This window comes from Geotrypetes seraphini, chromosome 4 (genome assembly GCF_902459505.1).
Source record: "Geotrypetes seraphini chromosome 4, aGeoSer1.1, whole genome shotgun sequence".
NCBI classification, from domain to species: Eukaryota; Metazoa; Chordata; class Amphibia; order Gymnophiona; family Dermophiidae; genus Geotrypetes; species Geotrypetes seraphini.
Window position 1 is genome coordinate 50,835,591 of NC_047087.1, and position 14,075 is coordinate 50,849,665.

Here is a 14,075-nt window from a genome sequence, read left to right on the forward strand (position 1 = left end):
GCTTTAAAAGAAACAAAACATGGTGTCACAGTGTTCTGATGTTCCCAGCAGCAGATTTACCCACTCCCTCAGTGATGACATCACTCAAAAACTGTACTTGCATTTTTATAGGGGGAAGGGTCTTCATTTCTCTCCCCCCTCTCCCCCCCCTACATACAGTGTCTCTCAAACTTTCTCGAACCGGGGCACACTAAAGGTAGTGGCCACGGCTTGAGGCACCCAGAAGTGTGTGGTCGTCGCCGTGATGACATCACGCATATGCATGACATCATCACGTCAACGTCCGCACATGTGCAGAGGCCCTCCAGATGGGCCCTGAGACACCAGTAGGGGGTGCCAGCAGAGAAGAGGGCCAGAGAAAAGGAGAGGCACTGGCACCAGCTGATTGCCTACAGCAGTTTCTCCACTACTTCAAGCTTAAGTAACTCCTAAGTCTAAAAAATATCAACTGAGTACCCCAACCACAGACCTCCCTATGCCCACCCCCCTAAGCTGTGCCCCAGATCCCATCCCCTTCACTAATTGTAATGCAATTTTTTCCATTTATTTTTCATATTCACAGCAGATATAAATTCTCAAAAATTACACATTTCAATCACAATATTGAAAATAAAATCATTTTACCTACCGGCAATCCTCTGCAGGCTGCTGTAATTAGCTTTAAAGGTGAGACCAGGAGGCCAGGGGGGAAGCTGGAGGATGCTAGAGAGAAGGGGGAAACATGCAGGCCTTCGGCGAATCGGGCAGCGCTGGCGCCATACTGCATAGGGAAGTCAGCTGGCAGGCGCCTCTCTTCCTCCTCAGTGTGCCACGGCACACTTGGAATCTTAGAAGGCACACTAGTGTGCCTTGGCACAAAGTTTGAGATACACTACAAGAACATACCCTAGTTCACCTTCTTGTGAATAAAGCACTCAGACTGGAGAAGCTCACTCACACAGGGAAGGATTGGAGAATTGAAAATGTTTGGACACATTAGCCATCCTTCTAGTTTCTGGACTTTAATGCAGAAATCTGTAGAATTCTGAATACAGCTAGACAATTGCCAATTTTAATTCCCTGAATCCTGAACACATCTGACAGATTCCCCTCTAAACTTTGGACCTAAAGAATGTGCATAGTCTGCCAGTATTGTAATATAGCACTACCCATGGAACAATGTAAAGATCTAACTAGGATTTTTTGACAGTATACAACACATAATTGAAACCATTACATACCTTCATTATTAAACTCAGATTCCCATGTGGTTTAGGGAATTTTTCATTTTATTGGGGGGGGGGGGTCATTTGAGGGGCATGCTGTACCTTATTGCTCAAATATACACCTGTTCAGTACTAATAAAACCCTAAGCGCGCATGCGCACTCTTACCGGCGTGTTCCATGATCCTTGATCTGTAGGTCCATGGCCGGCAAGCGTGCGCACCAAGACTCCTCCTCCCGAGCACCAGCCATGCTGACCAGCTTCAGCCCCGCGGGCCTCTCATGGAGCCCACCTTCCCGCCCAACATGGATGGCGGCGGTGGCAGCGATGCCGGGAGCGGGCCAGTACCAGGGTGACTTGAGGCGGCTGTAGGATTGAGGCACGCGCAGCGGCTGTCGATGGCGGAGGTGGCAGCGATGCCGGGAGCAGGCCATTACCAGGGCGACTTGAGGCGGCTGTAGGATTGAGGCGTGCGCGGCGACTGTCAGCACGTGCAGGCCGTGGCGTTTTGAGGCAGCTATCGGCGCGTTCAGGCAGTTGAGCTGTGGCGAAGTCGGATGCTGGACAGGGGGAGTAGGTAAGGGGTGCTGCTGGGCAGGGGGGTGTAACAGGAAGGGAGGCCTACTGCTGGACAGGGGGAGCAGGGAAGAGGTGCTGCTGGACAGGGGGGAGGTAAAACGAAGGGAGAAGGGCTGCTGCTAGACAGGGGGAGCAGGCAAGGGGTGGTGGTGGACAGCCGAGGAAAGAGAGAGACAAAAGAAAGAAAGAGAAAGACAGACAGACATATATTCTAGCACCCGTTAATGTAAAGGGCTATAAAACTAGTTCTCATAATAAATTCCTAATCCCTATTTTGTCTGTCTTGAATAGATGTAAGCTCTATCAAATAGGGACTATCTTACATATTTGCATACAGTGCTACATGTCTAATAGCTTTGTAAGTAGAAGTAGTAGGTAGGAGTTTCTGTAGTGGTGAGTATCCTGGTCAGAACAGGGGGTGGAAGGGGGAAGAATATGGGTGTCTGATGGAGGCCAGAATGCAAGAGTGCTACCAATGAAAGATCAGCCACTATTGGCTGAAAGATAGAATGCATCTTGTATGTAGGAGTGCCGAGTCACACCAATCTCGCCCCCCCCCCCCCATCCTGAGACAGCTATATACACATTCCCCAGCTATGCACACACTTTGGGATTACAGTCCATTACACACAGCACCTCTTCATGGGCAGAGGAAATAGTATGCTAGAACCATTCCCTCCTCCAAGAGAAGCTCAAAAGGGTACCTCCTCCTTAGACCGCAAAGCAGATGAGGGCCAACTCTCCGCAAACCGAAGCGTATCCAGCTTTGCCCTAAGTTATATAGTTTAGGTCTCACCTGACCTTTTTCCTACAGGGTCATGCATCTAAACTGCTGAACAAGATATTGTTGACAGTCCCTGGGATAGCACATTTTTATTCACAGAGTCCAATTTTTATAAAAGAAGTGCGAGCATTCAAATAGTAATTTGTAACCTGAACCAGAGAAGGTATGGAATAAAGTAAAATCGGTACTGAGTAGATCGATTTGTAAATAGGCAAAGAAAATAAATTTAGTAAATCACTAGGCAATTTAGATTCTAGCCTCAGTTACTAGGAGGAAATACTTCATGGATAGACTCCCGGTGGAGGTGGTGGAGATGAAAACTGTATCTAAATTCAAGAGAATGTGGGAGAAGTACATATGATCTCTAAGGGAGGGGAAGGGAGAGTAAATGGCAAGGATAGGCAGACTGGAGATATAAACTTTATCTACCTTGACTTTTCTACATGTTTATAATATACTTTGATTATGGCTGTGTTTTTTCCTCCACTCTTCAGTGGCAGTAGTTTCCAGGTGGATGTTTACCATGCTCTTTCACTTATGCTGGATGCAACTGTCTTATGTATAGTCTCGTGAATTAATGTAGTGCAGACACAGATGATATGAGTTTTGTCTATCACATACTATTGGCCAGTAGGCCAGTTGCTTGTTAAACATTTGGCTTTCCAAATATCAGTTTGCTTAAAAGTGTGAAAAGAATTTGTGCTGCAGAAACAAGACTGGGTAGCAAATACTGCCCATATGTACTGCCATATGAAGGATGGGAATTCAGTTCTATGGTCAGGTTTGCTGACTTGAAGTTACTTCTGTTTAAGAAAATTCAGGGGGAAAATAGTTAAAGCAAGGCAAGCAAGGAAAATCGTACAGAGTCCTTCAGGCTTAGTGAGCGTGGCAGGCCACAATTTTCATGTACAGTCACGAGACACATGTTTAAGATTAGAAATCAGAAGGCAGGCTTGGCAGTGTTCCACATTTTTAAGATTTCAAAAGCCGTTGGCAAAGAGCAGCATGGTTTGATCGCTGGGGCTATTAATAGAAAGGCACTTAGTGATACTAGAGTGTGGTGTGCTGAATTTTTCTTAATGGCTCTTGTGGAGTTTAATATATTGTGCATGGCAGTTCACATGAAGTGGTGTGAGGAAAGATTCATATTCATTTGAAATCTTGTCAGTAAATACCTGATACAATGAACACATGTCCACCAAAACCCAAGATGGCGTGTGTTTTATGTTTGTTGTATGTAATGAAATGAGTTCATGCTGCGTGCATCCGGTAGCACTCTGGAGATAATTAATAGTAGTAGTAATAGTAATACAGTGGTTTGAGATCAATTCCTACCGCTGCTCCTTGTGACCTTGGACAAGTCACATAACCCTCATAGCCCCAGGTACAAAACTTAGATTGTGAGCCCCCTAGAGACAGAGGAAGTACCTGCAGACTTGCACGGTCTGTGTCTGTGTATGGCCGTTTGATGGAGGATGGGCAGGGGAGGGCTTCAATGGCTGGGAGGGTGTAGATGGGCTGGAGTAAGTCTTAACAGAGATTTTGGCAGTTGGAACCCAAGCACAGTACCGGGTAAAGCTTTGGATTCTTGCCCAGAAATAGCTAAGAAGAAAAATAAAAAAAAATATATAAATTGAATCAGGTTGGGCAGACTGGATGGACCATTCGGGTCTTTATCTGCCGTCATCTACTATGTTACTATGTTACTGCATAGAATGTGTACTGTGCTGCATATGTCTAGTAGCGCTATTGTTCCATTGTTATGGAATTCATTACCCTTAAACTTACACCTAAAATCTTCATACGCTAAATTTCAAGTGCTTCTAAAAACCTTCCTTTTTGAGAGAGCTTTATTTAGTATCACCCCCCCCCCCAAAAAAAAAAAAAAATAAGAAAGATATAAAGAGAGTAAGAAAGTAGGAAAACACTTTTGATCCTCCCGTCTCCAAAAGGAATTAAGTTCAAGCGAATATCTAACACAATTATCACCTACATTGGCGCAAAGACCGGGAACAACCTCCGGCTAACCATCAAAACGGAACCCTGTTATCTAAGTTTTCGAAAGAAACTAAAGACTCTTCTCTTTGAGACAATATACTCCATTGACAATCAGTAGCTGCACTAACTCAAACACCACCATATCAGTGTAAACTGTACTTCTAGGGCCTGATTCTATAAAAGGTGCCTAACGGTGCTTAAGTTCCGACTAAAGTTAAGCGGGAGTTAGGTGTCCAAACTAAGTGGTTAATGAGCGATTTAAGGGTCTTAACAAGTAATAATTGGCAGATGGGCATCCTAGTGCTTAGTGTTCTTAAGCGCGATTCTGCAAAGTGCGCCTAACGAGGATGTCCAAATGACGCCCAAATGTTGCAGAATTTGGTCCCTAATGTCCACTCTATTCCCTGTAAAAGACTATCCCTCTTCTCCTACTCACTGTGTCCTTACTCTTTAATTCTTCTATCTTTTGCCTATCATTTGAAATTGTTGCCTTGAACCTAATTATGCATAGAGCGACTCACAAATTGTAGATTAGATTAGATTAGATTAGAAAAACAGCAAAGTAAAGGTGAGAACACATATTTTTGCAGTATTTTGTGGATCATGATCATGATCAACTGTTAAACTGCTTGGATTCAATTGGGATCAGTGGTAATGTAAAAAACTGTATCTGACTGCTGTATGAAGTATTGTTTTTATGAAATTGTATTTTTTTGCTTAAATGTTTCGTTTTTTTTCTGTTGTGAACCGCCTAGAACTGTTGGTAGGGCGGTATATAAGAAAATAAATTATTATTATTATTAAATATTTTATGTTCTTTGGTATCAATGAGAAGTTCTATCCTATTTATTAATGGTGTTCTATTTCTATTTTATAAATTGGTTTTTACTGTACACCGCTTTGAAGTGTGTTGCAACTAAGGCGGCAGATCAAGTTTAATAAATGATAATAGTAGTAGTAATAGTAGCAGCCAGTCCTTTAACTGGTTTCCACAGCGTCTGTTTTAATCTCCTCTCCTGGGAACATCCTGTTTGTTTGGTCTCTGTGCTTGGAATAGAGAATGACACGGTGGCGGTTACCCATGGCTAGCCGCGTTTAGCCATGGGTAACCCGCCAAAATGGTGACAAAAAAAAATGGTCACCGCAAGTTCGGGGACAAGGCCATTCACCGCCCCGTGGAACGGTGAATGGTAGCACAGGGCGGTGAACAATCTTGAACGCGCGGTGACCGAGCGTTCGAACCGGCAGCCCACTCTCTCCCGCCGGCCGTCCATGTATCTCCCTCCCTCCTTTTCCCATACCTTTTCTTCTTAAAATGGCGATTTCTATAAGGCTATGAGCTGTATTACAGCCGGAGCCTTGAAGTCGCGTTGCGTTGCCTGCTGATAAAAGTCTCCTCTGACGCAACTTCCTGTTTCCGGTTGAATCGGAGGAGACTTCTAGCAGGCAACCCGACGCGACTTCAAGGCTCCGGCTGTAATACAGCTCGTAGCCTTATAGAAATTGCCATTTTAAGAAGAAAAGGTAAGGGAAAAGGAGGGAAATGCACGGCTGGCCGGCGGGAGGGAGCTGCTGGACCGCGTGAAGGGTGCTGGGGGTGGGGGGATGGAGAGGAGAAGATGCTGAAGACGGGAACGGGGCCGGGACGGTGAAAGAGGCAGAGGGGCGGTGACGGGGTGGTGAAGGGGACGGCAGAGACGGGGACGGTGCGGTGAAAGGGATAGTGGGGACGGGGCGGTGCAGAGGATGGTGGTCCAGGGAAGGGGCGGTGACGGAGACAGAATTTTTCCCTTGTCATTCTCTACTTGGAACCAGTCTTGTGAGACCTTGCTTTATGGCTGCCTTTACTGCTGTGTAAAGTATGGAGTGTAATTCAAATGCTTTAAAGATTTTTGATAGAGGAAGTTGCTCAGCCTTTTTGCAGTTCTTCAGAGTCTGCCACAGCTCATCCTAGGGAAGATCGTCCTCAGGTCAGCTGAGTTGTGAATGTTGTGGAGGCAGTGTTTATAGTCCTTGAAGAGACTGTCCATAGTCTTCATGTAGTAGCGATATCTAATAGCCATACTTAGAGCTCATGCGGGATTCGGGAAGAAAACTAAGGGCTCCTTTTATCAAGGTGCGCTAGGGGTTTAACGCGCAGAATACCACATGTTAAACCGCCTGCCTCGCTAGTCGCTAACGCCTCCATTGAGGAGGTGTTAGTTTTTTGGCTTGCCGCAGGGGTTAGCGCGTGCTGAAATGTTCGACGTCCTAACCCCGCTAGTGCACCGTGATAAAAGGAGCCCTAAACTTGTGCATGGCACTCTTTTGGTAAGCTATATATAAAATATGGGAATTATATCCCTGGGTAGCTGTGAGTCAAAATTTATCATGTCAAATCCCAGCTCTGATTCCAGTTGAAGCCCAGTGGATTAGGATCAAGAAGAAAATGGTATTCCTGTTAATGAACAATGTAAACTAATTAAAAATAGCTGACACCCTATCACAGCTCCTCTCTAAATTACTTCTGTATAAACTGTCAAAAAAAAAATGCTTTTGAAGCAGTTGACAAATCTAGGTCTTCATTGATCTGAAAATCCTATTACTTTGACTTGGGAAAATTACAACCGTGTCCATCACATCTCTCTTTTGAAATATCATGATTATAATATATATATTTTTTATTATTTTGTTTCAGAGGACCAAATAATCTTACCTTAAGTCATACTTTGTATATTTAGGTATAGACATTCGGTATTTATTTCAGCCTTCATGAAAGCTCTTGATCTCCATGTTTCTGAATCTTTTCCCTCCTCTACAGGCGCACTTACGTTGGCAGCATGCCTGGCCGAATAATCAATGGCTTGAGGACTGTTGGAGTCAATAACCCAGTTTTCCTATTAGATGAGGTTGACAAATTAGGAAAGAGCCTGCAAGGGGATCCTGCATCTGCCCTGTTGGAGGTAAGAAATGGCACAATTCTTGGTTATCCTTCTTTGTCTCTCTTTCTCCAAAAAATGATAGCATGTTAAAAAGAACAGGGTGTGAATTTCTCCTTGTTTTCCAGAGGTGGTACCTAATTTTTATATGTGTTAAAAAGAAATGAACTATTTTTCAGTATCATTTGTACTTTTGAATAATAGTTTATGTGTTGTCTAGGATCTGAAATGAAACCTGCACTTGTTTAGTACTTTTTCTAGATTTCCACTGAAATAATATTTTCATTTAGCACTTACAGTATATACAGTAGTAACACATATAAAGCAGAAAAGACCAATCGGCTCATGCATTTGGCACAGATATTCCTGTGTGCATTGTAAGCACCGAATTCTATAACTAGTGCCCCAAAATGGGCGCCAGAAAAGGTTGCCCTTTAGCGATTAGTGCCAATTATAACATCCTAACCTTGGGCTCCAGGCTGGCGCCCAAGTTGGGTGTGCTGACTTATTATTCTGTAATAACACATTCAACTTTTTCAAAATGCCCCTGACACATCCACGCCCCCCCTCCCAATCTATGCCCCTTTTGAGTTGTGCTGTGGGATTTGGGCACCCATGTTACAGAGCAGTACATAACCAGACACACATGCAAATCCCAACTCCAATTAATACCAATATCGGTGGCTAGCATCCAATTGTTGCTTGTTAATGGCATATTAGCCAATTAAATTGCGCATACATCTTGGGATCACACAACATATAGAATCCGGGAGTAAGTTTGTATCCTAGCCACCAGCCATGAAAGCTTGACAGTTTATATGAAGTCATTCTTTATCTAAGTCATATGAACATAAGAATAGCCATACTGGGTCAGACCAATGGTCCATCTAGCCCAGAATCCTGTTTCTACAGTGGCCAATCCAGATCAGTAGTACCTGGCAAAAAACCATATAGTAGCAACATTCCATGCTACTAATCCCAGGGCAAGCAGTGGCTTCCCCCATGTCTCAGTAGTATACTATGGACTGTTCTTCTACGAATTTGTCTGAATCTTTTTTTTAAACCCAGCTATGTTAACTTTACCATGTCCATTGGCAATGAGTTCCAGAGTTTAACTATTCGTTGAGTGAAAAAAATAGTTCCTCCTATTAGTTTTAAAGGTATTTTCCTGTAACTTCGAGTGTCCCCTGGTCTTTGTTATTTTTTGAAGGAGCAAAAAATAAATTCATCCAATTAGAGAATGACATGGGGACAGAATCCGTCCCTTTCCCCATGGATAACTACCGGAAATCATCCTGTATCATTCTTTAGTGTCTATCTCAACCTCAGTCCTTCTACACCAGTATTCTTCAATGCAAGACTTGAGGGTCAGTGGCTGCTCATCTGCCTGGAGAAGACTAATGGCTCCAGGCATTCTGATCATCTTTTTGTGCTGACCAGTCACTTGAGATGGGGCAGGCCAGCTTCCAAAGCTTCCATTGCCAGATGGATCTGCATGGCGATTTCATCTTCCTACATTTCTTCTGTGAAACGGCCTTCTTTTTCTCTTGCAGCACATTCCATGTGAAGTGTACACTTCCCCCTCCGCATTCGCGGTTTCACCAATCGTGGTTTCGGTTATTTGCGGTTTTTCGTTTGCAGGCTCCGCCCCCAAAATTACATCAGAGAAAACTGCTGGGAGCAGCATTGCACAGAGAAAATCACTACTCCCAGCATTGTACAGAGGAAATCGCTGAACTTTCTTCACTGGAACAGGTCGGTTATTTGCGGTTTTATCATATTCTCCAGGGTTTTGTATCAGAAAACAGCGGATAACATACAAAAAGTTATTCGCGGTTTTTCTGTAATCACTGACTTGTTACTCACCTATCACCACGAATACAGAGGGGGGAAGTGTAGTGAGTGACCTCCTGGGCAGAATGTCAGGTTGTTTCACCTGATGAGATCTGTAGAGCAGCTACTTGGGCTACTCTTCATACTTTTACAAAGTTCTACAGAGTGGATTTGGCGGCTTGAGAGGATGCCGCCTTTGGGTCCTTGGTTCTGCGGGCAAGGTCATCTGTCCTCCCCTAGAAATATAGCACTGCTTTGGCACGTCAGCTCAAGTATGGACTCCTGTGTATCCACAACAGAATGACAGATTAGATTATTTCCTTAAACAGAGATGTGCTAAGCTTTATTCAACAAATGAAGTAAAGCTAGGTCAAACAATACGATGCCAGTAAGTACTTTTTTTTTTACAAAGTTGATATTGCTTACCAACTTCTGCTGCCATGCATGTATCGCTGTCTAAATTCTCAAGCCGCGTCTCTTGTCTCTGTGCTTTGGCCTACTTGGCTTTATACACTTTGTTTTTGTAAACCACCTTGATAACCCCAGATCATTTGGTGGTATAATACACATAAGAACATAATAATAACCTTACTGGGTCAGACCAATGGTCCATCAAGCCCAGTAGCCTGTTCTCATGGTGGCCAATCCAGGTCACTAGTATCTGGCCAAAATTCAAGGTGTAGCAATATTCCATGCTACCAATAAAGGGCAAGCAGTGGCTTCCCCCATGTCTTTCTCAGTAACAGACTATGGACTTTTCCTCCAGGAACTTGTCCAAACCTTTCTTAAAACCAGCTATGCTATCCGCTCTTACCACATCCTCTGGCAACAAATTCCAGAGCTTTATTCTCAGGGTTCTCAACCCAGTCTTTGGGACACATCTAGCCAGTCAGGTTTTCAGGATACCTACAATGAATATGCATGTGCTAAATTTGCATGAACTACCTCCATTGCTTGTAAATCTGTCTTGTGCATATTCATTGTAGATATCCTAAAAACCTGACTGAGTGTATCCTGGAGTACCCCCTTGCCAGTCAGGTTTTTAGGAAATCCACAATGAATATGCATAAACTTGGTCTCTGTCTGTATATGGTCGTTTGGTGGAGGATGGGCTGGGGAGAGCTTCAGTAGTTGGGAAGGTGTAGATGGAATGGAGTGAGCTTTGCCGGAGACTTCAGTAGTTGGAACCTAAAAACAGTACTAGGCAGTGCTTTGGATTCTTGCCCAGAAATAGCTAAGAAGAAGAAAAAAAACCAAACAAAGTTTTAGATTAAATCAGGTTGGGCAGACTAGATGGACCATTTGGGTCTTTATCTGCCGTCATCTACTATGTTACTAATCTGGGTTCTGTTAGGATACCCAGGAGTCTGTTCTACCCTCTCTGTGTGGATTTGTTGTGATTCGCCTGATTTCTGCCTCAGATGTTGCCAGTGTCCCTCTCGGGACCTTTTTACTGTATCTAAGATTAAGAAAAGATGTGCTACGGGAACTAAGGGTTTCTCTTTCCTCTTGGGAGGGTCCTACGGCCCCTGCTTGTTACACTTAGCAGATTGGCTCTTAGTTACTCATGCATCGGGAAGGGGAAGGCCCACCATTCTTTGGAGGCAGGCCTGCCGGCTGGAGGGAATAAGCATCCCTCCGACCAGCCAATGAAAATAGATACTGGTGGGGTCGGGGGGGAGCATGCTTCGGGGGAAGATGGTTCCTGCAGGAGGGACTGGGCATCCTTCCTGCCGATGATCTTAGGAGGGGGGTTCCTGCAGGAGGGACTGGGCATCCCTCCTGCCGATAATCTTTGAGGAGGGAGCAGGAGGGGGCATCCCTCCTGCTCAGGGATGTATCGGGGTGGTAGCAGCAGGAGAAATTTGGCACTCCTCTTGCTGCAGACTTTCGGGGGTGAGGAGTCTTCAGGGGTTCCGGTAGGAGGGAATGGGTTATTCGACAGTGGGGGGTACGGGTTCCCTGCTGCGGCTTCTGAGCTGATTGTGGCAACAAGATTCTCTTGCTGCGATCAGCTCAGTGGCAATACGATTTTCTAACCGGCGCCTGTGATATGGATGCCAGTTAGAGAATCAGGGGGGTTAGGCGGACAGACACGATTCTAAATAGGATTCCCATGTGCGATTCTCAAAAGCCGCATAGGCGGCTTCTGAGACTGGGTGTCCTATACAGAATCCGGGCCTTAATGCCCTTGGCCAGCCTTGCTCCAGCCCAGCCCTTCTGTCTATGGATAACATTAGGATGTTCAGTGATTTAAACAGTCCAATATTATCTGTAGAGTTAATGTAGAAATAGGGAATTTATATGTTGGCCACCTGGTAATCAATGCATAACTTCTGCTGAATATTGGGCTCTAATAACATCATAACCAATTAGTCTATTTAATCACCGATGACTTGAAAAATCAGATAAGACTTTGATAAGTAGGTTAAAGAAGAGATGATTTGAAATATTTACTGAAAATTATGAAAACAGATCAATGAAGTTAAGGGCTGTGAAAGCAGGAGTGATATACCCTGGCAGTCGTCTGAACATCCAAAGAAAAAAAAGTCACCGGTGATTAAATAGATTAAATAGGTTGACTGGTTCTGATGTCATTATTGCATGATATGGTGATACCAGTCTATTAACTAGTTGTGCATATGTTGGGAATATTGGGCTCAGCATCCATAAGTGAGTAAATATAATGAAAACACTGCTTTAACAGAAGATAGTGCAGTTTCTGGAATCCAATGAATCTGAGGCAGGATCTGAGGCAGAATGGCTTTATTAGAGGTAAGTCTTGTCAGACAAATCAGATTAATTTCTTTGACTGGGTGACCAGAAAGTTGAATAGATGGCGAACGCTAGATTTATTTAGATTTCAGCATAGCCTTTACCATTGATCCACATAGGTGACATATAAATAGAGCACTTATGGTATGGGCCATAAAGAATCTGCTTGAGGTGACAAGCGGTAGTGATAGAAAGAGTTTCCTTTGAGTATAATGGCATGCTGCAAGCGATTTTGTGGAAGAACTCTTTGATGAGACTTAAAATCTTCATATAAATTCTTTGGTTGAAAGGCAAAGAAGGAGACATGTAATAGAGACAGTTAAATACTTACATGCCACAAAAACATAGAAAGCGGGCCTCCTTTCAATTGAAAGGAAGTTTTGAAATAAGGGGTATAGGGTGAAAGTGAAAGTAATTGATTCAGGAGTAATCAAATACATTTTTTTTTTTAATAGAAAGGGTATTGTGGATGCATGAAATGGCCTCCCAGTAAATGCAGCGGTGACAAAGGAGAGGAAGAGACTTTAAGAGCTTATTGGTTGGCAAGGATCTACAGACTGGATAGGCAGTATGGTCTTTATCTGCCATTATTTTCTTAATTTCTTGTCTATGAGTTCTAGTTTAAACTATTTCAATAAGATCTTGGTTACAGATTCCGGTGGTTGACGTTTCTATGCCTTTAGATGAAGCTAGACTTCAATCAATTCCTGCTGATTGTATCTGAGAAAATTTTCCCCCAGTTGATAGTTAGTTATATTTTAATTGATTTTAAAATTTAGGAAAGGTCATTATGACAAGGACCCTACCAGCATAAAGAATGGGAAATCAAATGCAAAGCACTGATAAGGAAGGAAAAGAGAGACTTTTTGTGTTAGATACAAAAACCTATGATTAAAACTTTTTTTTAGCAATATTAGAAGCAAGAAGCCGGTAGAAAAAATTGGTTGGACCACTAGATGACCGAGGAGTAAAAGGGCCACTCAGGGACGACAAGGCCATAGTGAAGAGACTCAATGAATCCTTTGCTTTGGTTCTAGTATGGATTAAAAACTGGTAAAAGGATAGAAAGCAAATTGTGATTAAATGGCTAGTATTCTCAATAAAGAAGGGTAGATAGCAGGGTTCCCCAGGGGGGGTCTATGCTTGTACCACTGCTTTTTAACATATTTATTAGTGATCTAGAGATGGGAATAACTAGTGAGATAATTACATTTGCTTAGGATACAAAGTTATTCAAAGTTGTTAAATCACAAGATGATTGTGAAAAATTGCAAGAGGACCTTCCAAGACCAGGAGATTGGACATCCACATAGTAACATAATAAATGATGGCAGATAAAGATCTGAACGGTCCATCCAGTCTGCCCAACCTTACCCTCTCTTTCAAAAAATAACAAAAGACCAGGGGACACTCGAAGTTACAGGAAAATACCTCTAAAACTAATAGGAGGAACTATTTTTTTCACTCAACGAATAGTTAAACTCTGAAACTTATTGCCAACTCTCTAGCAATCCGTGCGGTGGATGGGGGGCATGTCAACGATCAGGCCTTTTGTGAATTTGTCGGCCTGCATGCAATCGGGCACGGATCGAACATGGAATCGGGGATTAGTGAATCTAGCTCTTAGTTCTGTATTCCCTGTGTAAAGCTTGTTAATTATAACACTTCAGATATCTGATTTCAGTTTTGTATGCCCTGTGGTGCTGGAGACATTCTATATGTTTTTGTTTTCTGCTTTTAAAGAGCCATGCATGCTTTTCATTTTTGAGGCTTGACTACATTTCTAAGCGTTTTAAGGTTACCTTTGTTGCTATGAAGGGCGAATGTGGAATGAATTAGTTTTTGACTACTTTAGGGGATATGGAAGCAAAGAATCACAAACATGTAGAACTTCACATTTTAGATTGATTTATATAATTACTTTGACCCTGAACTGATTGTTTTTATGTATTTGTTAAATGAGTTAAGAGGTCATGTGAGCTCT

At 43.1% G+C, this 14,075-nt stretch overlaps 1 protein-coding gene across 3 annotated transcripts in view; it reads left to right on the plus strand.

Moving 5' to 3' along the window:
• Window positions 1–14,075, plus strand: part of LONP2 (lon peptidase 2, peroxisomal) — a 201,978-nt gene that overhangs the window by 58,217 nt on the left and 129,686 nt on the right. For all 3 annotated transcript variants that reach the window (XM_033941471.1, XM_033941474.1, XM_033941473.1), the window contains exon 8: window positions 7,366–7,507. In XM_033941471.1, the coding sequence (XP_033797362.1) occupies window positions 7,366–7,507 (142 nt within the window). The remainder of the gene's footprint in view (window positions 1–7,365; window positions 7,508–14,075) is intronic.